The following is a 27,001-nucleotide window of genomic DNA, read 5'->3' as shown; positions in this document are numbered from 1 at the left end:
TATACTGATTGAGCTGATGGCGTATGCGCCAATTGCCGCCCAGGCAAGGACTCCTGGTCGGCACTTTGAATACGTTCCTTTTAAACGGGAGGTGCCTATGTTAGCGTTCTTCTCAAAGTATTCTGTTATGTTGTTTCAGAGGGAAGCACAAAAAGGAGGGTCATCTAGTGCAGCCAGTAATATCCACTACTTGGGGATGGGAGGAGGTCCTGGGTCCCAACTTAAGCGCAGGTAATGGTGACTGTGATCCAATCAGGTTCTACCAAGGTAGTCAATATGGGTGATGTAAGTGACTAGGTCAGGGGTGCTAGGCGATTTACACAAATATGCAGGTTGTGCATGTGTGAATAGAACAAATACACTTTCGTAAGGGCATTACGAAAGCGTAACCTATTAGATAAATACCAGTGACTCCGACAACTGGACAGTGCCTGTGCATTTGAGGTGGCAAGAATGTTGTGCTGCACCTCTGGTTTGAAGCCCGAGATCCTGAGCCAGCCTGCCTTCTCTCCGTGATTCCCATCATCATCAGCCTGCTGGACGTATCAGCTCCATCCAAGGCTGTTTTGAGGCAAGAATTTCCCACATTTTCCCTTCTTCCACAAGGTGTGAAGCTCTCTGTTGGTACTCGTCTGGGAGGGGCTTGATCAGCTGTCCGATCTCGTCCAGAATTTGGTACTGGTACCTGTTCAGCAGTGCGTTTGAGTTTGCCATGCGCCAGTGCATCGCTGCATTTCTTTCTATCTTCCATCCCGTTAGGTCCATCCTCCTGCTTTCCTTGTCTGGTGGTGGCCCTGATGTTGTTGGCACATTTGCCCTTTTCCTGGCGGTCGCCGCAATAATGGAGTCCGCCGTAACTGATCCTCAGATGTAGGGAGGATCCTTAGAGCAGTGTTTGGAATATGCTACTTACCATTATGCATCTGTTCTTGGTATGTAGGGCTGCTGACATTCATATCTGTGCATAGATCGCCGCCTAGTGTTGGGTCCGGATGATTGCATATTGTTGTCCTGGAAGAGTCTTCGAAGTATCACGAGATAGGTGGCTCCTCCCCTGGACTACAGTGCGCATGGGCATCCTCTCCATCCTCAGATTGTTTTTCGCCATTGTGGCAGAGATGGAGTATGATACAGTAAGTGATGTCCATGCTAGAGATTAATTCTGAGTGCTACAGCTGCGACAGGCACCGGGGAGGAGGGCGGGCGATATGAATATCAGCAGCCCTACATGCCAAGAACAGATGCATACTGGTAAGTAGCATATTCCGTTCGAGGCATGTGGGCTGCTGAATTCATATCTGTGCATAGAATGGATAGCAGTCTCCCCCCTTAGCGGTGGTTGCCCGTGCCAGCTGCAGCAGTCTGAAAAAGAGTCTTGAGAACAGCTTGTCCTACAGCTGCTTGCTGTTTGGAGTGTACATCTACACAGTAGTGTTTGGTAAATGTATGTATGGTAGACCATGTGGCTGCTCTACATATTTCTTCTAGAGGAATTTTTCCTAGGAAAGCCATGGATACCCCTAATTTGCGTGTTGAATGCACTCTTGGGGGAACTGTTAATGTGCGTTTAGCTTTCTGATAACAAATCTGTATGCACTTAACAATCCATCTGGCTACACCCGATTTGGAAATGGGGTTGCCTTTATGCTGTGGTGAAAAGGCAACAAACAGTTGCTTAGTTTTCCTGAAATGTTTTGTCCCGTCTATATAGTATAGGAGAGCTCTCTTAACGTCTAGTGTATGTAGAGCTCTTTCTGCCACTGAATCTGGATTTGGGAAGAACACTGGCAGTTCTATTGTTTGATTGATGTGAAACTGGGATACCACCTTTGGCATAAATTTGGGGTTTGTACGTAGCACTACCCTATTTGCGTGAATTTGGATGAATGGCTCCTGAATAGTTAGGGCTTGCAGCTCACTAACTCTTCTAAGTGATGTAATCGCTACTAAAAAAGCCACTTTCCACGTTAGGAATTGTATTTCACACGAGTGTAGAGGTTCAAAAGGTGGTCCCATCAGTCTGGTTAGAACCACGTTCAGGTTCCAGACAGGTGAGGGTGGGTGTCTTTGAGGAATCACTCGTTGAGTCCCTCCATGAAAGCTTTAATAGCAGGTACTCTGAAGAGTGAAAGGTGCTGCCTGTTTTGAAGATAAGCTGCCACCGCAGCTAAATGTATACGTATGGAACTGTAGGCTAGATTGCATCTGTGTAAATGTAACAGATAACATATGATGTTTTGAGTTGATGCATCTAGCGGATTTTTACGTCATTATTGTTACAATAGATGACAAATCGTTTCCACTTCGCCGCATAGCATGCTCTGGTTGTAGGTCTTCTTGCCTCCTTGATAATATTCATGCAGTCAGGAGGCAGGTTCAGGTAACCAAACTCTATGACTTCAGGAGCCAGATCGCAAGGTTCAACTGTTGCGGATCTGGGTGCTGAATGTCTCCATGGCTCTGCGTTAAAAGACTGGGTGTTAATTGCAGCCTTTGTTATGTTATGTTATGTTATGTTATATGGGACTTTTATAGCGCAACGGCTACTCCAAAGGAGTGTCCCGGCGCTTTGTGCTCCAGACCTTGAGAGAGACTGGAAAACATAACAGTAAAAAAACAGAAACCTAAAAGAGGGAGGCACACTAACCAGAGAACAGCCAGGTCTTTAGACCCTTCCTAAAGGCAAGCAAGTTAGATGTAGCCCGCAGAGACAGTGGCAGGGAGTTCCATAGCTGAGGGGCAAGGAATCTAAAGGATCGACCGCCCACTCGGGCCCTCTTTATGCGTGGCACCACCGCCAGGGCCAATGATTCCGATCTTAAGGATCGTGCAGGCCGGTAAGAATCCAGCCTCTTCTGGAGGTATTTTGCACCATTGGCATGCAGGGCTTTATGGGCTAGGGTCATAGCCTTAAACATTATCCTCTTCCGTATAGGAAGCCAATGGAGGGATAGAAGTAGATTTGAGGCACTAGTACGGCGATGCAGGCCAAAAATCGCTCGTGCTGCAGCGTTCTGGGTCACCTGCATGCGCTTTAAGAGATATTCTGGCAGACCCAGATACAGAACATTTGCATAATCCAATCTGGATCCTATAAGTGCCTGAACAGTTATCCTCCGATGTTCCTCGGAGAGTAGGGGAAAGAACTTTCGAAGCATCCTGAGGATCCCGAAACACGTTCCTGTAAGAGTAGCCACCTGGGATTTGAGCGAAAGCTCATTGTCGATTTTAACTCCCAAGTTCTTAGCCCATTTAGATGACTGAGCTGGGGGGAACATGTCAGCGGGCCACCAACCATGCCAATCCGGTTCCGATGGGCATCCGAAGAAAAGTATCTCGGACTTATCCGAGTTACACTTGAGGCTGTTACGTTTGAACCAATCAAAAACAGCCCCAAGGCACTCACGGATACTTTCCCCATCGAAGTCTTCACTCTTGTGGCAGGTAAACAGAAGCTGGGTGTCGTCAGCATAAGAGACGATCCGGGCCCCATAGGACTCCGCCAGTGCCGCCAGAGGGGTCATGAGGATGTTAAATAGAGTAGGGCTCAATACTGAGCCCTGAGGAACTCCAACTCCCAATGGCGGCATTTCGGCAGATCCAGATGGGACCCAGATCGTCTGTCGGCGGTTGGCTAGAAAGGAGCGAAACCAATTGAGCACCGTCCCCCCTAGACCGATGTCATGTAGCCTAGTGAGGAGATCCTCATGGGGGACGGTGTCAAACGCCGCCGACAGGTCTAACATGACTAACATCACCCTGCCTCCGGTATCCAGCACCTCCTTCACAGTCTCAGAGACTTCCAGGAGCACCGTCTCGGTGCTTAGGTTCGATCGAAAGCCCGATTGGGACTCATGGAGCAGCTCGTTCGACTCCAAGAAGTTGGAGAGCACGCTGTGAACGTGTTTCTCCAAGATTTTAGTAAGTGCTGGGAGGAGCGAGATCGGCCTGTAATTGGATGGCACTTCTGGGTCCAGGTTGGGCTTCTTAATGAGAGGAATGACCATAGCCTGTTTCCAAGGAAGAGGCAAAGCTCCCTGACTCAGGGAGAGGTTAAGAATGGGATTGGCTAAGGGGTTGACAACATCTGCCATTCTCGCTAGAAATTTTGCTGGGCACGGGTCGCGCGGTGAGCCCGATTTAAGGTTCCTCATCAAAGCTAGAGATGCGGACACCGTAAGGGGCGGAAAGTCTAGCAGGACTGGGCCCGAAGTCGACAGAAGAACTGTCTCGATCGGCAGAATCTGAGGATCAGCCGTTAGTCTAGGAGGAAAGGAGTCCTGTATTTGCCTAATTTTGGTGGTGAAAAAATTAGCAATGGTGTTGGCCCAGGTCTCCGCCGGGGCGTCCTGGGCTGAGGGTAAGCGCGGGGTGGTAAATTCTCGAACAATTGAGAAAATCTCCTTGCAGGAGTTTGCTGCTTCCTCAATTCTTTTGGCCAAGTAGCATTTCTTGCCCTGAAGAATTAAATCATGATAGGATTTCATCATAGATTTATAGATCTGTTTAGCCTCAGTATCATAATGGGCTCTCCATGCCCGTTCGGCGACTTTACATTGTCTACGGGATTGGGCCAATTCCTCCGTAAACCAAGGGGCCGAAATCCGTTGGGTAGCAGATCTAGGTGGCTGTAAAGGGGCAAGTTCATTTAATCTAGCTAGGAGCCAGGATTGCAAACTCTCAAGGTCAATATCCAGATCACCCATGAAGGACAGAGGATGATCCACCAGAGCCTGAGCTAGCAGATCTGGTGTCACCCGATGGAACGCCCTATAGCTGCTGCCCTGTAGCCTCGTAGCAATGGCCGTTGGTTTCACAATGGCAGATATTTCGAAATGGACGAGGCAATGGTCAGACCATAATACCGGCAGAAGTGTGACCGCCATAATAGGTGAAGTGGAGAAGACCTGGTCAAGCGTATGACCGTTGTCATGGGTCGGGCCAGAAATATAGGGGGACAGGCCCAGAGTAGATGTAATATCCAACAGCTTGATAACATCTTGGTCTTGAGGATCATCCATGTGGAAATTAAAATCTCCAGCCAATAGACACTGCTCAGATCTTAGAGCAAGAACAGACAGAGCCTGCTGGAGATCATCAAAAAACGATCCCACAGGGCCCGGAGGTCTGTAGACGACAAGACCCTTCACCGCTTGCTGGGGTGATAAGGAAAGGGTAAAGGCGAGAGAGTCAGCCCCTGCGATTGTGTTTGTGTGCGTGACCGTGCACGAAAAAGATTTTTTCACAACTAGGGCGACACCTCCCCTCTTCCCTTGTCTCTATCTTGTCGATGGATAATATAGTCAGAGGGAATGGCTGCCATTATGTCCGGATGGGAGGACTCGTTGAGCCAAGTCTCAGTGAGCATCAGACAAGTTGGACTGGTCGTAGAAAGGAGATCAAAGATCTCCTGAGTGTGTCTATGCAGCGACCTCGTATTAAGGAGTAGGCAAGGATGTTTAATGCTACAATCCTTAATAGGACAGGTGGAAGGGAGGTTGCTGGTAGGATGCCATTTACAAACAGGGCACTTATATTTACCCCTATAGCTGCCTGGGAATACTGAATGACAGGCAGCATCCACGGCTCGCAGGGAGTAGAGCTCCTGCGCGGAGTAAGAAAGCATAATGGCCAGGTGCCTTTGATGAGGCACCACGGAAAGTTCTAGGAACGTGGTGTACCACGGTTGCCTCGCCCACGTTGGAGCAACTAGGATGAGGGTCATTGAGGGTTGTCGTAGTTTGCGTGCCACTAGTGGTATGAGCGGGGCTGGTGGAAAAGCGTACGCAAATATGCCTGACCAGTTCATCCATATCGCATTGCCCTGAGACTGCAGGGTGTGGAAACCTGGCGGCGAAGCTTTGGCATTTTGCGTTTTCCCTTGTGGCGAACACGTCTATCGCTGGGTGACCCCACTGCTGGAAGTACGGTTGTAGCACTGAGGGATGTATCTCCCACTCGTGCATCTGGTGGCTGTGTCTGCTGAGCAGATCCGCCATCTGGTTGTCCCTGCCTGGGAGGTGTTCCGCCATGAGGAATATGTTCCTCTGAATGGCCCACTTCCACATGCTTTGCGCTAGATGTGACAACTGTGGAGAGTGTGTCCCTCCCTGCTTCTGTATGTAGTACATGGCAGTCATGTTGTCTGTGCGGATCAACACGACTGTTGTACAAATGTACTTTGAACGCCTTCATTGCCATAAAGATTGCCATCAGTTCCAGCAGGTTGATGTGCATCCTCTTTTGCTGTGTCGTCCATAGTCCCTGCACTGTGTAATGGAGGACATGCGCTCCCCATCCAAGGAGAGATGCGTCCGTCGTCAGCACTATTTGTGGTATAGGCTCTTGGAACGGTCGTCCCCTGCAAAGGTTTTGTGGGTTCCACCAATGCAGAGAGTTGTATGCGCAGCTACTGTCGCTAGGCACTTGGTAAACACCCTGGGGGCTGTTGTCACCCCGAAAGGCAGGACCTTGAACTGGTAGTGCTGATTCTGTATGGTAAACCTGAGATATTTCCTGTGTGCTGGATGTATGGGTATGTGGAAATATGCGTCTTTTAGGTCCAGTGTTGCGATGAAATCTCCCTGACTGAGCAATGGTAGAACCTGCTGTAAAGTGAGCATGTGAAAATGTTCTGACAAGATGTATTGGTTTAGGGGCCTGAGGTCTAGTATTGGCCTGAGAGACCCGTCCTTTTTGGGGATTAAGTACAGCGAGTATATCCCTGTACCCTGTTGCTGTACAGGTACGAGTTCTATGGCCCCTTTTTGCAGCATGCTGATGACTTCTTGCTGCAATAAGTGTATGTGCTCTGCGGACATAGAACGGTGTCTTGGGGGTATGTTGGGTGGAGTGGAGGTTAGCTATAGACAATAGCCGAACTGGATAAGTTGTCTCACCCACCTGTCTGTCTGTGGTAATGCTTTCCCAGACTGGCAGGAACTGTTGTAATCGTCCCCCGACCGGTGTTACATGGTCTGGGGGCAGTGACAAGGCGTCACTGTTTAGTATTGGCGGAGGATCTGGTGTTGTTATTCCCTCGTCCTCTGCCTTTGTTGCTGTTGCCACGGTATCCACCTCTATTGTTTTTATTATAGGTGGTCTGTGTGCTCCCTTTATTGTATGGAGTCTGCTGGGATGCCTGGCCTCGTGCAGCTCCTATGTTACCGGAGCGACAAAAGGAGCCTCCTCTGAATTGTTGTGACTGCAAGGCACCCATAGATTTGGCTGTCTCTGTGTCCTTTTTAAATCTTCTCTAATATTGTGTCTACATCAGGACCAAATAAATAATCAGGGTTCACAGGCTGATTTAATAATGTGGTTTGAATCTCAGGTTTGAACCCAGAGATGCGTAACCAAGCATGTCTCCTGAGCATGACACTTGTATTGATGGCTCTGGCTGCGGTGTCTGCTACGTCTAGCGCACATTTAATGGATGCGTTAGATATGAGTTTTCCCTCTTGTATCAGTGTTTCTGCTCCCTCCTTGTAGGCATCAGGCAAATGTTGTAGCAGTTGCTCTAGTGTGTCATAATGAGCCTTATCATATCTGGCTAATAGGGCTTGTGTATTAGAAATTCTCCATATATTAGCTGCTTGAGCAGCCACCCTTTTTCCAGAAGCTTCTAGTATCTTAGACTCCTTGTCTGGAGGAGGAGCATTACCAGTGGTTTGTGAGTTGGCACGCTTACGAGCATTTGATACCACCAAAGAGTCCAATGGCAGCTGTCCCTTAATATATGTAGGGTCCACAGGTGCCGGTCTGTATTTTCTTTCGATTCTGGGGTTAACAACCCTTGCTCTTGTGGTTTCCTTGAAAATGTCTCCTGCGTGTTTAAGGACACCTTTCAACATTGGCAATGTTTTGACTGATTTCTCTGAAGTGGAGAAAGTGTCAAATAGGAAGTCTTCTTCAATTGGGTCAGCATGCATTTCCACATCATGATTGTGTGCTGCCCTTTCTATTAATGCGTTAAATGCAGCTGTATCCTCTGTTGGCGAAGTCTTGACAGGATAAGAAGGAGTGTCAGGAATAGTCTGTGACTTCCCCCGGGTCGACAGGGTCTGTCCAGGCTTGAGTCTGGTCATCCTGATCCGTGTCCACAGGGTAATTAAATTCTTCATTGTAGTCATACCCCATATCCTCATCATTGCGAGTGGGTGAGTATGCGGAGGTGTCCTGGCCATGGTACGTTACAGTCTCAAAAAGGTCAGGTGATGTGGAAGAATCCCTTTTCTTTTTGAGTGGAATTTTATATGTTTCAAGAGGATTTTCTGACCTGATCTTCCTCTGATAAATAGTAAGTCTGCCAGAGTTGGAGTCGATATGTAGCTTCGACTGTTCATCATAGGAGGGCTCTTGGTACACAATGTCCTCTTCGAGAGAATGACTCCTTTTCCCCATCGACACCTTCTTGGACGTTTCGATCCCTTCCTTAGGATCGAGTGCCTTAGGCCGTGCAGTTGGGGGCAGTCCGAATTTTATCGGTGGCATAGTATTTGTAGACTGACTGACCTTCTTTGGGGCTGGCGTCGTTATTGGTCCGACCGACTTTGTCTTTTCGCCAATATGTTTTTGGCCTTGCGTCGACTTAGGCGCCTGTTGCGTTGGAGGCGCGCTCTTCTGCCTCGTCTCGACGTGGTCCTTCGAGCCTCTCTTGGACTTCGGCTCGAGGCCTTTGACGAACTGTGGCCTGTCGACTCATTGCTTCGGATCGAGAACCTTCCGAGACTCGAGTCCCTTATTTGTGTCGCTGCCCGTCGAAGTCGACCTCGTCGGTTCGACGTGCCTGACTTCAGTTATGGACTTCAGCGTACCGATCTCCGGGTCGACACCCCTTATTTGGGACCCCGCAGGGTCGTCGACACCTTTCTTCTTTGTCGAATCCGATGGATCCGAACTCTTCGATCCGAAGACTGTCTCCAGCAGTTTCGGTTTTGTTTTTGACTCCATGGCTTTCGGTTTCGATTTAACCAGTGACTGGTAATGTTCGACCGATGGCTCGTGTGATATATTCTTAGCCGGGCCGAGACGCGGGGCTATAGAATGTTCGTTATGATCTTGGCTAAGGCCTGTTGGCGATGCCTCGACCTGAGTCCTTGGAAGTCTTTCGGTGTCTGTTTTGGGCCCCGTACTCACTGTTGGGACTGGTTCATCGCTCGAGTCGTCATCGACGGCTCCGATGGCCGATGCGTCGTCCCTTACCTCGACGACGTTTTCATCCTCGACGTTTTCTTCGTCGTCTTCATAATAGTTGGAGTCATGCTGTGAACCGGGATCCGACTGCTGTTTTCTGGATCCTCAGTCTCGACGACCTCATCGTCTTCTTCATCGAAGATATTCACCGGGTCGGGCGCTGGCCTCGTCATCGTCTGCCTCGCTGCGCGTCGAAGTCGAAGCGTCTTCTTTGACCTGAATTGAGCACAAGCTAGGCAGTTGGCCTCATTGTGCTCCGGAGATAGGCACTTGTTGCACACCGGGTGTACATCGATGTGTGGGTACTTAGAATAACAAAGGGGGCATCGTTTGAACGGGCTCCGTTCCATCGACGATCGAGCCTCTGGTGTCGAAAAGGCCACGCGGCTCTCTTCGACGTCCTGCTCGAAAAGAACTGGAACAAGTACTTGGCACCGATCGAAATGACAATACCGACGACCCCGAAGGCCTTTTGGCCTTTAGAAAAAGTTTCCGAACTTGAGTAAAGAAAGTACATCCGAACCCAATGGCGGAAAAAAACAATCTGAGGATGGAGAGGATGCCCATGCGCACTGTAGTCCAGGGGAGGAGCCACCTATCTCGTGATACTTCGAAGACTCTTCCAGGACAACAATATGCAATCATCCGGACCCAACAATAGGCGACGATCTATGCACAGATATGAATTCAGCAGCCCACATGCCTCGAACAGATTTCTTCTCCGTCCTAGGCGTAACTGACCTGCATGTTGCCGTTTCCATGGACGCCTTCTTCCCCTGGGCCATGACACTCAAGCATGGGGAGGTACTGGCTCCCAGTTTGTGTGGGGAGCAGGGTCTCCAAGAGGAAGTCTGCTTTCGGTTTTTCCTCATCTAGCTTGACTCCAAAAGCTGCTGCCACGTTCTTGAGGACCATATTGTAGACCCCAATTTCATCTGGCGGCGAAGGCCTCGAAGGGTACGTGTCCACGGCCTCTTCTGGGCTTTCGGTGTCTAGGTCCTGCCACACCAGGTCCAGTGTCCCTGAGGAGGCCGAGCCGAGTATCGTCCGCTGATCGTCGTCGCCCTCCTCCTCGTAGTAGAAGGCTTCTTCCTCTGGATGGTCCTGGGTCTCTGGACTTTTCGGCGGCTCTTTGGCGTCAAAGTCCTCCTCCTCTTCTACTTCAACAATCACCGTATTTGGCTTAGACGGAATCGCGTACCTCTTCATCTTTTCGTCGAACTCCTTTCTTTGCAGGATGTTATCCATTTCGGCCTCGAGCAGTCTTTTCTTTCTCTCCAGTTCGGCGGCCTGCTCGGCGTCTAACGGTTCGGCTGATCTCTTCGACGTATACGTCGAAATGGGCTTCGGGTCCTATGTCAGCGCCGAAGCGACCTTCGGGTCCTTTTCTTTCGAAGTCGAACGCTCCTTTTCGAGGACGTGCTTCGACGACCTTGGCTTTTCGCCGGTCTTCGCAGCCTGGGAGTCCTTTTTGAAGGATCCGCTGGGCTGTTTGTCCTTGGATGCAGCTGTGGCCGTCAAGATTTTCGGTGCCAGTGCTCCCTTTAAGGACTTAGACTCTGTTTTTCGATAGTCTGACTCAGACTTTCGAGGGTCTGTAGGGGGCTTAGGGGTCGTCGACTCTCCTACCTCTTTAGAAGCCTTCTTATCAGTCTCTACGACCATGTAGTCGTCTTCTCCGGCGACGTTGTCCTCCTCGTCGCTCGAGAGCCCCAGGTCTCGAAGGGACGGTGGCTGTCCCTTGCCTTGCATGTTGTAGTTGGCTCTTCTCTGTCGCTCTCTAACCCGGAGAGTCTTCGGTGTGAAGGCGGAGCAGGCATTGCAGTTCTTGCTCTCGTGGTCGCCTGGTAAGCAGAGTTACAAACCGGGTGCTGGCAGAATTTAAAAAGTGTCTTGTCCATTTCTTGCGCTCAGGGGGCCCCCTATGTGCGCATTCTCCGGTGGACGTCGAAGTTCTCCATCTCCTTCGTCGTCCCGGCTCGATGGTGTTGTTCCTCGTCGTCTCAGTCTTTTCTGTGCAAAATTTGACTTGTCTGCGTCTTCTTTCCTCCAAAACTCTGGAGCCCCTCGGGAACGATCTAGACCCAACGGTGGAAAAAAGAATCTGAAGATGGCGCCCAAAGGTGGGAGCTTCCGCAGGAAGCGTGCCGACGTCACAGGAAGTACACCAAAAGGGGGGACATAGACGCCCACCTGGGCTACGAAGAAACAAAAAAAAAAAAGAAAGAAAAGACTACGAATCCAGACCCAACTATTAGACCGCGGAATAATGCACAGCATAGTGAATCCAGAAAGATTCACGCTGTAAAATAATCACAATTAAACTGACAATTCTATAGGGAGTGGAGCTACTTGTGTCTGTTCAAACGTACTGATGTGAACCAAAGGAGGCAAACTGTCCGGGTGGTATAAGTAGCATGCGGAATGTACATTTGTGGTGATCCCCTGGTGTTAAGCAATTGTTTGGTCACTAGTATTGCCAGTGAGAAAAATTCTTCCAGTACGGGGCCCAGAGATCCCACACAGGATCTCAAGCAGTAGGTGTAGCCCGCCGGACCAACACCCGGCCCAGTAGTGGGTTGGACCGAGGACCCTCAGGACAGGAGTCTCTCTCCCCCCGCCCCCACCAACCCCCACCCCCACCAAATCGCCCTGGGGCTCCAGCAGAAACCACCACCTCAAGGACACACGAGCAAGATGGGTGCTCCCTGATCACAAGGGCTCGACTGGAGAGGTGCCTATCAAGGGGAAATTATCCCCACCAGTGCAGGCGCCAGTTGGTGGGGGGGGGGGGGGGGGGGGGGGGGGGGAAGATGTGCAATAAGGGCAGGAACGACAGCTAACCAGCTTTGCAAAGAGCAGAAAGAACCACGCCAGGTACTTTCTGGTATAAAAGCACATTCAGCGCAGAGGGGCTGGATGGGAAAAGGACTCGGCCAATAAACACCCGTGTAGGCGGGTGTCCGTTGTCACAGCATATGTTTAGGTGTCTGCTGCCCAGGCGTGGCACTGCCACAAATAACACACACAAGCAGGTGCACAGGCCCCAGACACCACAAGGACCATGACCAAACACATACAACTCATGGGGACAAGAATATTGAGTCTGCTGCAAGTGAAACAACATATACAATTACAGTAACCATGCAATAAAAAGAATGCACATAATGCAGAGAAGCTCTTGATGCGGCTCAAAGGATATGATCCACAGTTTGAGTAGTCACACTGGGTGGCGGGGCGGTACCTAGCGGAAGACGGCAGTGTGCTGAGGAGCCATTATTACCGGAGGATTTGGTGCCATCGCTATCGGAGTCCAAGGACTGAGCAGCATCCTGAAATGGCGCCACAGTCTGCAGTGCACGTCTACACTCTTGAATTACCTGTTCCAGATCAGGTGACTCCGGCGTCTGCCAGGTACACGCAATTCGGCAGGCCCGTCGATTGCACCGGCTTCCCCCCACAGCCCTGGACTCCATCTCCAGCTGCCATGAGGGGGTACGGGTCCTAATCCCTCAATGGGTTGCCCAATCCCATGCTAACTTAGGGTCTGTAAAGAAGTTTGTTTTGCCCTCCGCAAGGATCCGTAGCGGCGCAGGAAACAAGAGTATTTTACGCTGGAGCCCCGGAGACTGAGGTTAACAGCAAGGGATGTGTTCGGTTGGCGTTGCACTTCCAGTTCGTAATTTGGAAAGATCACCCGTACGTTGGCCACCACGAGGTCGTTGAGTTTGCGGGACTCCTTCAGCTCGAGATTACAATCCTTGTAGTGTAGAAGGCGGACACCAAGTGGTCTGGGAGTAGCACCAGTAAGGGGCCTCCTTGTCAGGACTCTGTGTGCCTACTTAATGGAAAAGAAGCGCAAGAGTGCGGCCGAGGGAACAATACAGCAAAATCACATTTCCAGGTAGGTTACTGCATCTTGACCCTCAGCATTTTCTGGGAGACCTACCACGTGCACATTATTTGTTGGCGAGTGGCCTTTGACATCCTCTGCTATCGGCTCTAGTGTACGGACCAAATCTTGCAGTGTGCGCAGCTGTGTCTCTGCCTCCTGGGTTTGTGGCTAGATGGTGGTCAGTGTCTGCTCTATAAATACTGTCGGCCAGTCTGGAGTGTTCATCATGCACTAGGGGTAAGATCTGTTGCCACAGAATCAATCTTATTTTCCAGTGAAACATGAGATTTATAGTAGGTTGTAGCAGGATGCCGGCCTAGGTCAAAGTCTTGGCTACTGAACAGATCAATGGCAGGAGCAGCCAGCAGGGCAGATCCTCCCCCGCCTCCCAATTGCACACAAATTACAGATAGGCTAGCTGGCAGGGTGGCTGGGAGCAGCTAGTATCACAGTGAGGTGCCAGTCGCCAAGGGAAAAGTTGGAGGCATGGCATGTCCAGGATCAATCCACAGTCTTGCCATGATGACCAGTCATATGCTCCCAATCAGAGTCCATCCAGGCTTCGATTCACCCGTCTGTGTCCCCCTCAGGCCTCATCACTAATATGTTCAGGTTCTATCGCGGCATAGAGGAAGTAGACACACTATTCCCTGCCCACAGCTCGGAAATTTCCAGCAGCTATCGCTCCGATCGCTCCAGCCGCCTGCTTGCATGTAAGGAGGAGCAAAACTTCTATTACCTCGTGGGGGCCAAATAGGGATGTAGAGCCTAAGCAATTGTACTCACAGGATGGTAGGCCCAGGGAGTCTAGAGCCGTTGCTGTGCTGTCCCACTCACTTATCGACCCGCACAAGGCCAGACTTCGTAGGCCACAGGGGTCCCCCTGGTTCCACAGGGGTGAGGTGCCCATGAGCCGACCCTCCAGAATCAGGAGGAAGCCGATCTCTCAGTACATCTGCAGCGAGGGGGGGGGGGAAATGGGGGGGTGAATGGCACCTCCTCCGATCATTGAGCTGCTGGAGTCCCCCATCACTTAGCCTAGCTCCAAGCAGCAGCGCGTCTCAGCACGAGGTAATCAAGGCTGCAACAAGCACCCCAGCAGTTCAACTGAGTCAACAAAGCAACCCCAGGACTACCATTGCCTAGGGATAAATATCTTGAGGGTTGGAAGTGTCGATGGCAGCCAGGGGGATGTTAACAGAACACGAGGTTTGATGCAGAGCTCTGTTAAAGAGTGCCCGCCATCCTTGCTGTACGAGCTACGCCATTCTACTGATATTATGGGTTTGAAAATATATTGAAGCTGTAATTGGAATGCATACAAAGGTCTTTTACAAGTACCGTGTTTTAGATTTTACCATGGGTCTGCAAGTATACTGAATCTGTAGTTGGCATGCATATAAAGTCTGGTACAAGTATTGTTGTAATGGAAAGTATTTTGGGTCAATTGATCACTTTCGTAGAAATTGGTTGTCTGTTCTGTGGAGGGAGGAATATCTGCTCTTTAAGATTTAAGACAGAGCAGAACGTTTAAAATGAAGATAAATGTGTATCAGATTTGAAAACAGGAACTCAATTACTATGGACAGTGCAGATCATCTGTTGCCTGGAAATCTTTTGAACACTTATGTGGATCATACAACTGACCATTTTGAAATTAAATAGTGCTACTTTTCCGACTATTTGTCTTGGAAAAGAGGCGGGTGTCGCCAAAGATGTGCTGGCTGTGTTTGTTCATTCATTTCCTGGTTTATGTACTACATTGTTTCCTAATTAAATTAATACATGTAATAGTACTCAAAGAATGATAAATGAGATTAAACTATTACATGATTATACATTGGTTTGCTCTTAATGAGAGTGACATTATAACTAAGAAAATTCGTTTCGAGAATATGGAATTGTATTATTGATTTTCTTAGGAGCCTCTTGCGGGATTTCTGCAATAGATGCATTTGTAATGATAGTAGGGAAAATATCATTTATAGAGCACCCACCACTGGACACAAGCACTTTACCCCCTTTTTCCTTGTCCTTTGTAAATACCCTTGGGCTGTAGTAACTCTGAACGGTAGTACCTTCAATTGGTAGGGTTTTCTACTTGCGACGAATCAAAGATGGCGTAGATGAACCGGATGTACTGAAATGTCTGTCAGATCTAAAGCGGTGATAAAGTCACCTTACTATAGCAGAAGGCTAAAATCTTCTAGGGATGTCATATGGAAATGTTCTAAGAGGATATATCTGTTGAGGGGGGGACGGAGATTGAGGATCAGTCTGAGAGCAATCTTTTTTGAGTAATCGAAAGTATAGGGAGTACACCCTTTTGCTTAAGTGTTGGAAGTGCACAGATTCTAAGGTTCCTTTGAGTGAGAATAATAATCATAATAATCCACATTTGTAAAGCGCGAACAATCACCCGTAAGGGTCTCCAGGCACTGGGGGCCATCAGGAAGATTAAGCAAGTTATTGCCCAGAGTCACATGGAGCTGGGCTAATCTGCTGCCAGCATCGGGGATCGAACCGTAATCCCCAGATTCCAGCATCAGTCGCCCTGGCCGCGGCGCCACACCTCTCCCTTCAACAAGGTGGAGATGTTCTATGCTTAAGTCATGTGCATGGGGTGGAATGACTGGTAGTGTGAAAAGGAGCTCAACAGTATCCATGCTGGTCTTTACTTACAGTGCAGAGGTCGGAGACTATTTGTTCCCATCGAGGAAGAAACAACTGTAGTCTTCCTCCAACAGATGTACTGCGATTTGTGGATGCATGGCAAGGCAATATTTTAAAGCAGAGGCTCCTTTAGAGAGTGTCTCTACCTTTGCCTCTGTAGAACTGCCCCTGTAAGAGCCACATGGGTATCTCCACTACTTGCAGGTCGGAGTAACTCGTGTATTTTGCTGTAGCAAAATTACTTGAGATTACACAGAATTACGCAGGGAGTGTGACCAAACATTTAGAGCTAGTTTCTTAGCGCAAAATGCATTCTGGAGTCCATTTTGGATGCAAAGGTGCATTTTTCACCAAGAACATAGAGCTAAATGCACCAGAGGTTTGTTGCGCCTCTACGGTAGGATTTTTGTGCCAAATTGCTCAAATACGTGAACCGGCGTGATCATTTACTTTTTCATCAAAGCAAATAAAATGACCAATATTACTCCTGCGGCATAATTAAAAGTTTGCTCAGGCATAATGATAAGATTGTTGCAGACATCTAACTGATTGGGAATGTTGTGGGGCAGTGACCCTTGCAACATCCTTGTACAGTTGCAGACGAAAGGAACCCCTGGCAAATGGCGTTTGTAGGGCCACCATGCTTTTGGCTATATCAGTATTTTTTAATGTTTTCCAGCATTTGTCAATTCATGGACTCTCTTTGAAAACGTAGTCCGAAGAGGTGCTGTTGCACCTCTGGCTTGAAGCCAGAGATAGGGAGCCGCAAATGTCTCTATAGGATCACCGAGGTGTTTACCTCCCTCACTGCTTCATCAGGACCATTCTAGGCACACCGCACGAGTTGCTGGAGATTACCTTAGCACACGCACCACCCTCATACGATTTTCTTTCCCCATTTGCGGAGTTGCTCTGGGAGATCACGTTGTATACTCTTAATCTCATTCCAATATTGCCGTATGTTATCATAAGAGCACTGAGACTTTCCTCCCAGCATACATTTTCTTGCTCACTTAACCCAGTGGGGAAGAATCCCCTTTGGCTTGCCCATAGGCCTCTTTATGGGCTGTATGCTGTCCCAAGGAGTCAAAAGGAACATCACCCTGAAGTACATAGGGCCTTAGAGAGAGGGCTTAAATTTCCTCTTATCTGCTTGTAACTACCTGGGTTCTGACCGGTGCCTTAAAGACTTCCGGTGGTGGGGGGCGGGAGGCGCGGTGTTGGTTGGGCTTTAACATCCCCATCAACATTGGAAGGAATTGCAGGGAGCATTCAGACTTTAACAGTGTTCCCACAAGGCAGACTTCTTCCTCGGGGATGGGGTGCATGTCTACCTTGTACTATAGTGCAGTGCACTGTATGACCCTGTAGTATGAGGCAGTATCATCCTCAAGTGGATCTACATCATAATCCTCCAATGGATTGTAGGTGGGCACAGAATAAATAGGTGAATCTTAATTCTCAGGCGGGTGCAAGGATGGGGCTTCCGGTCTCTGAAAAAGATTGTGAAGTATGAGGGGGGTGATGTTGAAGTCAAATGGTGGTGGGAAGGTAGCTACGGGAGGAGGAGGGCTAGTGGTTGTGTCCTTGAAAAGCTTGAGTTGTGCTGGAGCATCAGGTGAACTGTACAGCATAGGCTCCTTCTCAAAAGTCAGCTTCCTCTTTTTGGTATCGGCCTGAAGCATTCAGGTTCTAGGAGGAAATGTTCCCCTTGCGGATAAGAATACAAATGTACAGTATTTCTCATCAATCTCCTTCTGTAGTCTATCAAGGATTGGCCTTTGAGAGTCTGCAGAGCAGGGCGGTCGCAGGTCTGATGATTGCTTCAGGCAGACACCTTATTCGGGTATAAAAGCAGTTCTGCCGGGTCTTTCGACTTCAATGGTTACTTGGTCTTATTGGAGCCAGGAGGCTATGGGGAATCGAGGCCGTTGGTGGAGTCCCTCTTCAGGTCCAATGCCTTACCTCGGTGACCACCAAAGCGCAAAGGCTGCGGAGGCCCTGAAGGGAGAAGAGTCTTATGTGGTGGACTGGATGCCTCGCTCGCTCCCGGAGGGGTGGTGCTCCACTTCGGTGTGTGGCTGGTGTCCGGGATCAACCATACTCATGATGCTTGGCATCAATTTAGTTCAAGGCCAGGTGATAGACATGGAGGGAACTTCTTCCTGATAGAGTTCTTCTGGCTCAGAAGAGTTGGATTGGTTTACCTCTGGGCTAGGCAGGCACACATACAAGCATTTAAATTTGACACCTTCTTGTGATTCTTCCTCGTAAACTAGGGGAATCGGCCTCACCAAAGATGTCAGGCTGTCTATAGATTGGTACAGCATTATCATGTGCGCCAGATGTCAATCTCTACACTGCCGAAGGATCTTTTTCACAGTGAAACACTAAGCAGAAAGTACACTGTGTCCTTGGGACCTGTAGAGAGCACAGATCACAAACTCTATGCGAATCCGTCCAGGGGTATTTTGCATCACACGAGGCCACTTTTTAAAGAGCGTACGTTCCAACACCCTTTGCAGCTCACATTCTCTTGAGTTGAAGGAATGCGACAAGATGGAGCCTACGACAGTAGAGGGACTCTGTGTTCAAGTGTCCTGGTCTTCTTTTGAGATTTCCTTTAGGTGTCAACAACAAAGAAAATCGAAAGCCGGTGCAGATGAAAAGCTTCTCTCAGCCATTGGGGTGGTGGGAGGGTCGAAGTTCTTATTGTGGGCACCCCAAATACTAATGTTGAATGCAAATAGTCCGGGAGCCTTAACAGTATGCAGCATAACAATGGTGGAGAAAAGAAGAGCAGGAGCTCACTGACATTTTCTTCTAAGGGAGGAGTCACAGAATGAGTCATGACTCAAGAAACTTCTGAGAACAAAAACAAATTGCAACACCCGAGCCCAACACTAGATGGCAGGTATATGCAGAGTACGTGTATCTACAGCCACACCGGTACAAACAAGCCAATACCCAAAATGTGACTATCTCCCCTTTTATAGATAAGGTCTCTTAGTTGAAAGGATATTCCATTGAGATCGGATTGGTGAGAAAAATTGACTTCACAGAAAACAAAGGAAATTAGGATCAAAACTGAATTTATATCCTGAAAGTTTGAGCAAGAGATGGTAAGCAGACTCATTGGGTTCTTGCATATACATTAATAAGTGAGGGCTAACCGGGGAGAGTTAGATGGGTTATGAGACAATATACAGGCCCTATGTTAGCAATTTTAAATAACAGAACAAAAAGTTTAATTATTATAAAAGGTGTGTGTCCATCTAGAACAAAATGCTAATCATTATATTTGAGCGTGTTTGAGTCCATCATTGGTGTTGGGCAATATTTTATCCATTAAAAAATAACTCCTTGATGCATTTGTAATCCAAATTATTACAGTTTTTTCTACATTTGTAATGCTCTTCAGAGATTTCGTTGAAAGTCATTAGAGGTTCTGACAAATTGTACAACAAGTAACTCTACAGTGAAATAAGGAAATGAGAAAAACTGAGTTGTTGTGGAATGTAGAATAAAATACTCTCCCAAACCCTTAGCAAATAGATAAAACATTGGTGCTCACCCACCGTCAATAATGAGAGGGCACCAGTTCCCTGCTGGTTTAAGCAAGAGGTAGCCTAAATATAATGTAAAAAAATTGGATTTGGCCGAATTGCTTCAAAATGTTGTGCCACAAAAGACTGTGGTTTAGCTACCCATAAATGAACAATTTTGAAGCAATTGGGCTTTAAAATGATTATGTTGTATGGATATAAACTGTACAAAATTTTTTTTTATATATATATATATAAATATCATGGTCTTTCTGGTGCATGGTCATGAGGACCAAGTGGATGCTGGTGCAGTATTCAGGTGATACAGCCCCAGTTGTCTTTTGTTTCATTTCAGACAATTAAAATTGTGGCCAGATGGACAAAATAATAATAATGAAAAAGAAACTATGGCTTGTTTGCAAAATTAAAAAATAAAATTGCAGGGCTTTTGAAATAGGTTTTATAGTTGCAAGCGCAAAACTCCATAGATGCTGTAGGTCAAGAGTATTTGCGATTTTGTGGCTTTTTCTCTTACTACACCTATGGGGCTACGATTGAGCTGCTCTATAGAGTGTGACAGATCAATCACTCTGAGGATACACAAGGGGTCAACCACCATGTATCTGCATTTGTCCTTGTTTGAATGTCTGCTTGCAGCTGTAGCCCCGCCCCAACACTGACCTTGGTCCACGTCTGTGTCTGTGGCTACTTGAAGCTTGGCTTCTCCACTTAATGGCAGCTGGCTGTGAATCCCTGTCTGAGTTGCTCGCCGAGAACCACACGGGAGTGTCCGACTCTTTTTAGAGGGAGAAGGTTTGACTTTATGAAGAAAGAAGAAAAAATAGATGGCAGTGTAAAATGCTCCAGTTGGATTCAGTGTTTTCTGCACAAAGGTGAAATGTGGCATGCCCCTTCATGAGATGAGCCTGTTCCACCAACCAACACTCACTGCCATGCATCCGAAGGAGCTTCCAGGGTAGGGGATTATGTGATAGAGGTGGCCATGCGACTTAGACAGCCACTGATACTACATAAAGTAATCCAGTGCATGCAGGGCAGCCGTTCTAGAGGTTAGCCTATGGGGTTTAGCGGGAGTAAGTCTTAGACCACAGTTGATCTGGGGCCATCCACTTTATTCCGGTTTGCCTTTGGAAAATCTAAAAAAATGGTTAGCAAATAAGTGAATAAGAGCCTTGCTAAACATGCACCATTCTTCCTGTTCCTGCGTCCCATATGTCGTGACTGAACAGGTCTACATAACCTTTGTTGGGAAACCCTACATTCCACCTACTGATGAGAACCCTTTTTTTTAACACCACTTTGGTGATCTATAACCATCTACACTGCTGTAAGGTCGGAGAAAGATTCTAATCAGACTATAAGCCACACAAATAACAAAATCCAAAGAGAATCCAACTGTGTCTGCTAGCCTCATCCTCTTTCCCACTATAGGAAACTACTCTTAAATCGTTAAGGTGCTTAGGGCTAAAATAGGCAAATCTAGGAGGGTAAAAGACAGCTGAATTAAAAGGCATTTCATGTTGGAACAAAACAAGAAAATGATAGATTTGAATGTCATGTACCAACAAGGAATCTTTGCCTAAAACTATGTGGACTTGAGATAAGCCCAATGAGCACTTTTACAAATATTTTAATTTCGTTTTAATCATAGTGTTTCACTGTCGTTCTCCTGGTCAACTACATCACTAACAAGGTGAGAGGTACATCGTACTCCCAGTTTCAGCAATCAAAAATACCTAATTACATATTTCTGAGGCACTTCTGTCTCTTCTACATGCTTTGGGGACAATGAACATCAAAGTCATAAACCCGATTAAATATCACTTGTTTTAACTGGCAATTGATTAGCAGTGAGTGGCCTTTGCAGTTATGAATACAGCAAAACCTCATGGCTCTAAATAAATAGGAGTGTATTGGAGTGTTTCTTTAAAGGATCATGAATAATTACGATAGATGCCAGGCACAGAACAAACAGTACCCCATGCTTATATGATACACATGCCAGGCAAGAGATAATAAATATACAAGCATGCACACAAGTACAAAATGAGTGTTATGACTGCAAATGGTTATATACATGGTATGGACAGCCACGAAGCACTTGCATATTAGAGACAAAATTGCTTAATTCTGTCATTCTTGAATGTTCCTTCTCTCTCATAGAAGCCAAGTGCCTAAAATTATGAAGTTAGACTACAACCATCTAAGTAAAACTCAACTGGTAGGCCAACCCTGAGAAACAACTTAGGTTTTTGCAATAATGTGAATATGCGTTTTAAAAAAACCCATTACATTTAAATCTCAATCTAAGAAAGCATTCTGCGACTCTTAAAATAGGCTCAAATCAAGCTTACGTTTCTGATCCAGGACTTGCTTTTGTATCAACTACATGTCCCACAACAAGCTCTTTTCTAGTAGTACTTGGAATCTCTTCACTTGCCCAGATGCTCTGATTACCCTGGATTTACACCTCAAACTAATCTATTCTCACTGTAGTGGTTTTGCGAGTCATTAGGCTCCACCCCCCAAAATGCACTACTGCAACCACTTACCATATGCCACAGGTTGTCCTCTCCTTACCCAAGATTTTGAAATGTTATACATCCATTTCCCACCATTCTATCAATTATTTCGATCCCAACCTCAGCGACTTTTCTAACTGGGAGCTCTGCCTTACTTCCCCTCAGAGCTCCAGGCTTGTCCCTTCTCGAGATCTGGCTTTTCAAGAATTAGTCACACTTCAGTGATCTGCCATTGGTGTCCACCTTCAGCGCCAGGACACTCTAGCTTGAGTAGCTGTGCGCTATATTAAATCTGTGTCATTCATGCATCAATTCTACGTTTGTTTCCAAAGAAATATTTTACACCTCTAGACTACATTGCTTTTATTTCTTCGCCTGGGAATCTTATTCTCACAGCAGATGGCACATATGCTTCAACCTAGGGGAATGACTTTGGATGCCTTTTTCTTAACACAGTGTCATGTTCTTTGAACCCCCCCGGAGCAGCCCCTCCTATCCGGAGCTCCCAATTTCTGTCTCTATTTCTCAGCTTTTGCCATCTTTGCCAATGTCAATTCAATGATTCTCCCTACCACAGAGTTACATTACATGCCACAATTATTTCGCAATCTAAGTGCCACAGTAGTCGCACTGTTTGCAAAACTACATTTTCCACAGTGACTCCTCAATGGGAATTCAGTACCAAGAACGAGATTACACATGGTGGCAAAACCTGCCAACCTCTTACAAGTCTAATTTTAACATTGGTTTCTGGGAGACAGGACTCTTCCCATCCTACACTAAAGATACAGCTCCGTTTCCATAAGACAAGTGCATTCTGGAATCACAAATACAGGACTATAATTATCTACCAGTCCAAAACCTTATCCCCAAAACGTAACACGCTGGAGATTGAATAAAGAATATACTATCAATGGGCTAACCATTCAGAACATGTATTTAAAATATTAAAAAAACATCCTTAATAAGCGGGACAGCGAAAAGCATCACAAGGAAAGGCAGATCGTTTCTGTAAGGAAGGAAACCACCACATAAGAAGACACTTTACGGGACAGGTTTTCTGAAATCATGAGAGCACTGTGTGTTAGGAACAGAGCTTGCACCAAGGCACAAAGCGAATGACTTCATTCCACTTAGAAATGAAATAAAAGCCGGGCGAAGTGTTGGGAGAAACAAATCTACTTACGGGGGATTTTCTTGAATACAGTGTGGCACATAAATTTTTGAAACCGTTCTGCATAGAATCCCGGCCTGTGAACAGATACAGTGTCCTACAAAAACAGTGAGAGAAGGAAAGGTTAAAAATAAGAAAAAGGTTTCACCAAGGAGAAGTATCCCAAGGGATGCAGTTACCTCAGGCTCACAACCTGCTAACATCAGACGGATGTGTAGCACATTTTCGATCCAACAAACACACCGGCTACAATTACGAACGGCTGGTGAAAAATAAATACTGTGTGTGTAGGAAAGCTTTCCACTCTACTCACCCCATCATGGACCAGGGCCTTCCAGGAATGTTCCAGCTTCTTCATAAACCTAAAGCATGAACATAGAGAATGAATATATCAGATTTATCTGGGACGTAATCCACTTTATCTAATTTTTAAGCACATACCATGTAGAATTAGAGCATGTCACTTCTTCCCAGGGAGTCCGATCTAACCAAAAAGTCTTACAAAACAATACTTTGGGTATAATATGGAGTACATTTGTGCATATATACACAAAAATCTACCAATGGATCCACCCTTCTTCACTGTAAGTACCTCCATGTTGTCCCTTCCAAGTCCCCAATTGATTATAGTAAAAACAACTTGTTTTCATATAGTGCTTAAAGTCGGAAATTCTATTGGTTCAAAGGGCAGCAAAAAAAGGAGTACATTACTTAACCTGTAGTCATCTATTCGTAGCGTGTAGTGCTGCAGATTCATGTGCTAAGCATACTTCTGCCATCTAGTGTTGAGCTTGGACTAGACAAGTTGTTTTTTCGCGAGGAAGTTTCAGGATCAGCATTGTGCATCCTCTCGCCTTCCCCTCGAGGTATTGCAAATATTCAACGGTTCCTTTGCTAGATGCTTTTTTCCCTTTGCCATATATAGAGTGAGGATACAGGGCCACATGTACGACGGTCCGGTTTTGTGACTTGCAAATTGCGATTTTTAGCGACTCACAATTTGCCAGTTGCAAAACCTGATGTAAAACAGTGTCTCAGATAACGTTTGGGAACCGCAAACCGGTCGCAAGGAACTGGCCTCATTAATAGTCATGAGGCAGGTCAGAATTTGCAACCCATTGGGAATGGCTGACACTCAAAGGGAAAGTAGCCTGCTAGAGCTACCAGACCACCATGTCTGTGACTGCTTTTAAAATAAAACAGTTTTTATTGCAATGCAGCCCGTTTTCCTTAAAGGAAAATGGGATGCATTTCACAGACCAAAATTAAAAGTTTTTTCTTTTTTAATACAGTGGGCAATGGTCTGTGGTACCACTGCCTGCTCAGAAAAAGTGTTGGCTCCCCCTTTCACAAAAGGAGAGGGGTCCGTTGGGGGGGCACACCTTTCCATTTGTGAATGGCTCACTGCCAATTTGAAATTGGTGGTAATCGGCAAATGTTTTGCACCCGCATTCCCGCTGTGAACGCAAGAACTTTTTTGCACGTAGGTCAACAGTACTCGCGGTACGTGGCATCGTCTTGGTCCTCAGCCCAGACTCTGGAATCAGTGTAGGCGATCTGGTCCCCTAAACCGGAGCATGTTCGTCCCCAGAGGATTAATCTGAAGCAACATAGTGGGGGCTGGCGATGGCCCGCCAGCCTCCTACCAGAACATTTGTCTCGCTTTCAGAGTCACTGTTGTGTAAGAATTTTGCATGCTGCTGCTAGCTCCATGGCGTGTGCCATGAGTATATCCCTACGGGTATGAAGGCTCTTTTTGTTCTTGAATAATGCACAGGCCATGTACTCATCTTCTTTGTGCTCTGAGGATAAGCACAAATTACACACTTCAAGTGTGTCGGAGTGTGCGTATTGGCCCTGCACTTAGGGCACAGTCGAAAGAGGACCTTCTCCATCACACGGAGACAGGCATTCTCGACATGCGTGTGTGTCGATCACCTGGTAATAAGTCTCCTGGCATCTAGGATCCGTTGGTGTAGTTCACTGGATCTCAGGTCATGGTTTTTCTGTACCGTAGGCCGTGTTGGCGTTGAATGCTGAAGGGCTCCAACTCAGTCCGTCCGAGACCGATGGTGGGAAAAACGTTCTAACAAAGGAGTAGTTGAACATGCGCAATACCTCGAAGGGGGTGGGGGGGGGGGGGGGGGAGAGAGAAGAGACACCGCCAATCATACGTCTTTGTTGAAGAAAAACAATTTGCAGAGTACAGGCCCAACACTAGATGGCAGGAGTATGCATAGCATGTGCATCTGCAGCAAACATGCTACGATAATGTTGTTTTTATTCCAAAGTAATGGTATTTCATGTAGAATCTTGGACTGATGAAAGGCTGAGTTGGCTCTGTTAAAATTTCAGCTTCTGCTGTACGTGCGTGACAGTGTCTCTCTCAGCCACACACATACTTACACGACTAATCCCTCACTTTTATCCATGCCTATCATTATAGCTCATTTTTTTTGGCTATCCCAGTCTTTACAAGACACACTGTTTGGACAGTCTTTCAGTCTTTCATCAGACACAAATGATTACTCTGACTAGGGGGTGGGTCTTACCTGTAAGCCTGTAGAACATCAATGACGCCGATGTACAAAAGCAATCTCTCCCCTTTTGAATTCCGGGCAGGGATACCTCCCATTCTGTGGGGGAAAAAAGTAAATATAAGGTCTTGAGTTCAATACCACCTTCAAATTCTACACCACTGAGATCAGAAAACCTACCCATTTGTTGCAACCTTGAACCTACAAATTATACCTCAATGTACTAAATGGAAGGGGTTACTCTGTTTCTGGGTGCTGCCAAGTTGACAAATAAGATAACTAAAGCACCAGCATATAAGCAGCGAAAATATCATTAGAAATCAGGACCTATGTGTAAGAAAGTTGCTCTATATATATTGGACCAAAGTAAGGAACAGTGTGTATAGAGTCCCCAATCCCCAGAGGTATAACATAGGTTAAAGTCAGATCTGACCTTACTCTCTAATGTGGTAGCTTGGTCGAGCAGTAAGGCAGTATCAGAGGACAGTGTAAAGCATTTGTTGTACACAGTCAGCAAAAGGTTTCACACACTCAAGAACTGAACTCTAGGCCAACTGTTTTTATATCAAAAGATATAGTTTTATTTTAGAACCAGCAGGTATCAAAATATACTTTTCTCCATATGAGTGACTTTGGGTAATTACTTTGCAGACAGGCAATAGACTTAGTAAGTACAATGGTTACTGGGGTTGCAATAGGCAACACAATTCTAAACACAAACCAACATTGAGCTCAATGGGTTTTTCTATAAAAATGCAATAGATTACTCTCAGGATTACTTGGTTAACCACAAGACTGGATCCTGGATTCAGTCCCGGGACCTATGCTGTAAACAGTTCACTGGTAAAGTAGGTTCTCGTTGCAGGTAACTGGTAAGTACAGTTAAGATTACTTTTGCGGTTCAGCACTGAACTAGAAAGTACAGCACTGGCGTCTCTCCTGATCCCAGGTGAGTATTTTGGAAATCGTTAATCGGCTGATTTTAGAGGAATATTTAAAGTTGCAAAAATCGACACTTAGAAGAAATTTCAGTGAAACCCAGTCAACGGTAGCCTATGGAAAGAAAATGAGTTATCGGTTTTCAGGTGAGTACTCGACTGGTGAGGTTAAGGTTCTGGGCATAGACTCAGGGGTCTCCCAGGGTCGTAAAGGTACAGTTTTGACACCCTCAGCGGCACAGGGGCAGTCGGGTGCAGCGAAAGGGAGTAGTTTCTGTCCTGTAACTCCAGTTCTGTAGAAGGGGTATCTCTGTTAAAGTCATAATCTAGTGAATAGTACCGCCCATGTGCGTGGGCCCCAGAGCAATCAAAAATTATCTCTTAAGTTGTCAAAAAATGCAGAACTGCACAGACACTTAAGAGAGAATTTAAAGACAGATAATGCAGCCTATATCCACAGGCTACACTGTCCAGTACTTCAACTGGAAATTCCACCACAAA

At 46.8% G+C, this 27,001-nt stretch overlaps 1 protein-coding gene across 2 annotated transcripts in view; it reads right to left on the bottom strand.

The window, feature by feature from the left end:
- The window catches only part of PIP5K1A (phosphatidylinositol-4-phosphate 5-kinase type 1 alpha), a 153,472-nt gene that overhangs the window by 15,983 nt on the left and 110,488 nt on the right, over positions 1 to 27,001 (bottom strand). The window contains exons 9-12 of one of the 2 annotated variants that reach the window (XM_078670105.1): positions 25,578 to 25,661; positions 23,339 to 23,387; positions 23,038 to 23,122; positions 19,990 to 20,127 (exon numbers count right to left, since the gene is read on the bottom strand). In XM_078670105.1, the coding sequence (XP_078526231.1) occupies positions 19,990 to 20,127; positions 23,038 to 23,122; positions 23,339 to 23,387; positions 25,578 to 25,661 (356 nt within the window). The remainder of the gene's footprint in view (positions 1 to 19,989; positions 20,128 to 23,037; positions 23,123 to 23,338; positions 23,388 to 25,577; positions 25,662 to 27,001) is intronic. The other variant, XM_078670106.1, reaches the window with a different exon arrangement.

This window comes from Lissotriton helveticus, chromosome 12 (genome assembly GCF_964261635.1).
Source record: "Lissotriton helveticus chromosome 12, aLisHel1.1, whole genome shotgun sequence".
In the NCBI taxonomy this organism is placed as follows: Eukaryota; Metazoa; Chordata; class Amphibia; order Caudata; family Salamandridae; genus Lissotriton; species Lissotriton helveticus.
This window is presented reverse-complemented; position numbering and strand designations above follow the sequence as displayed.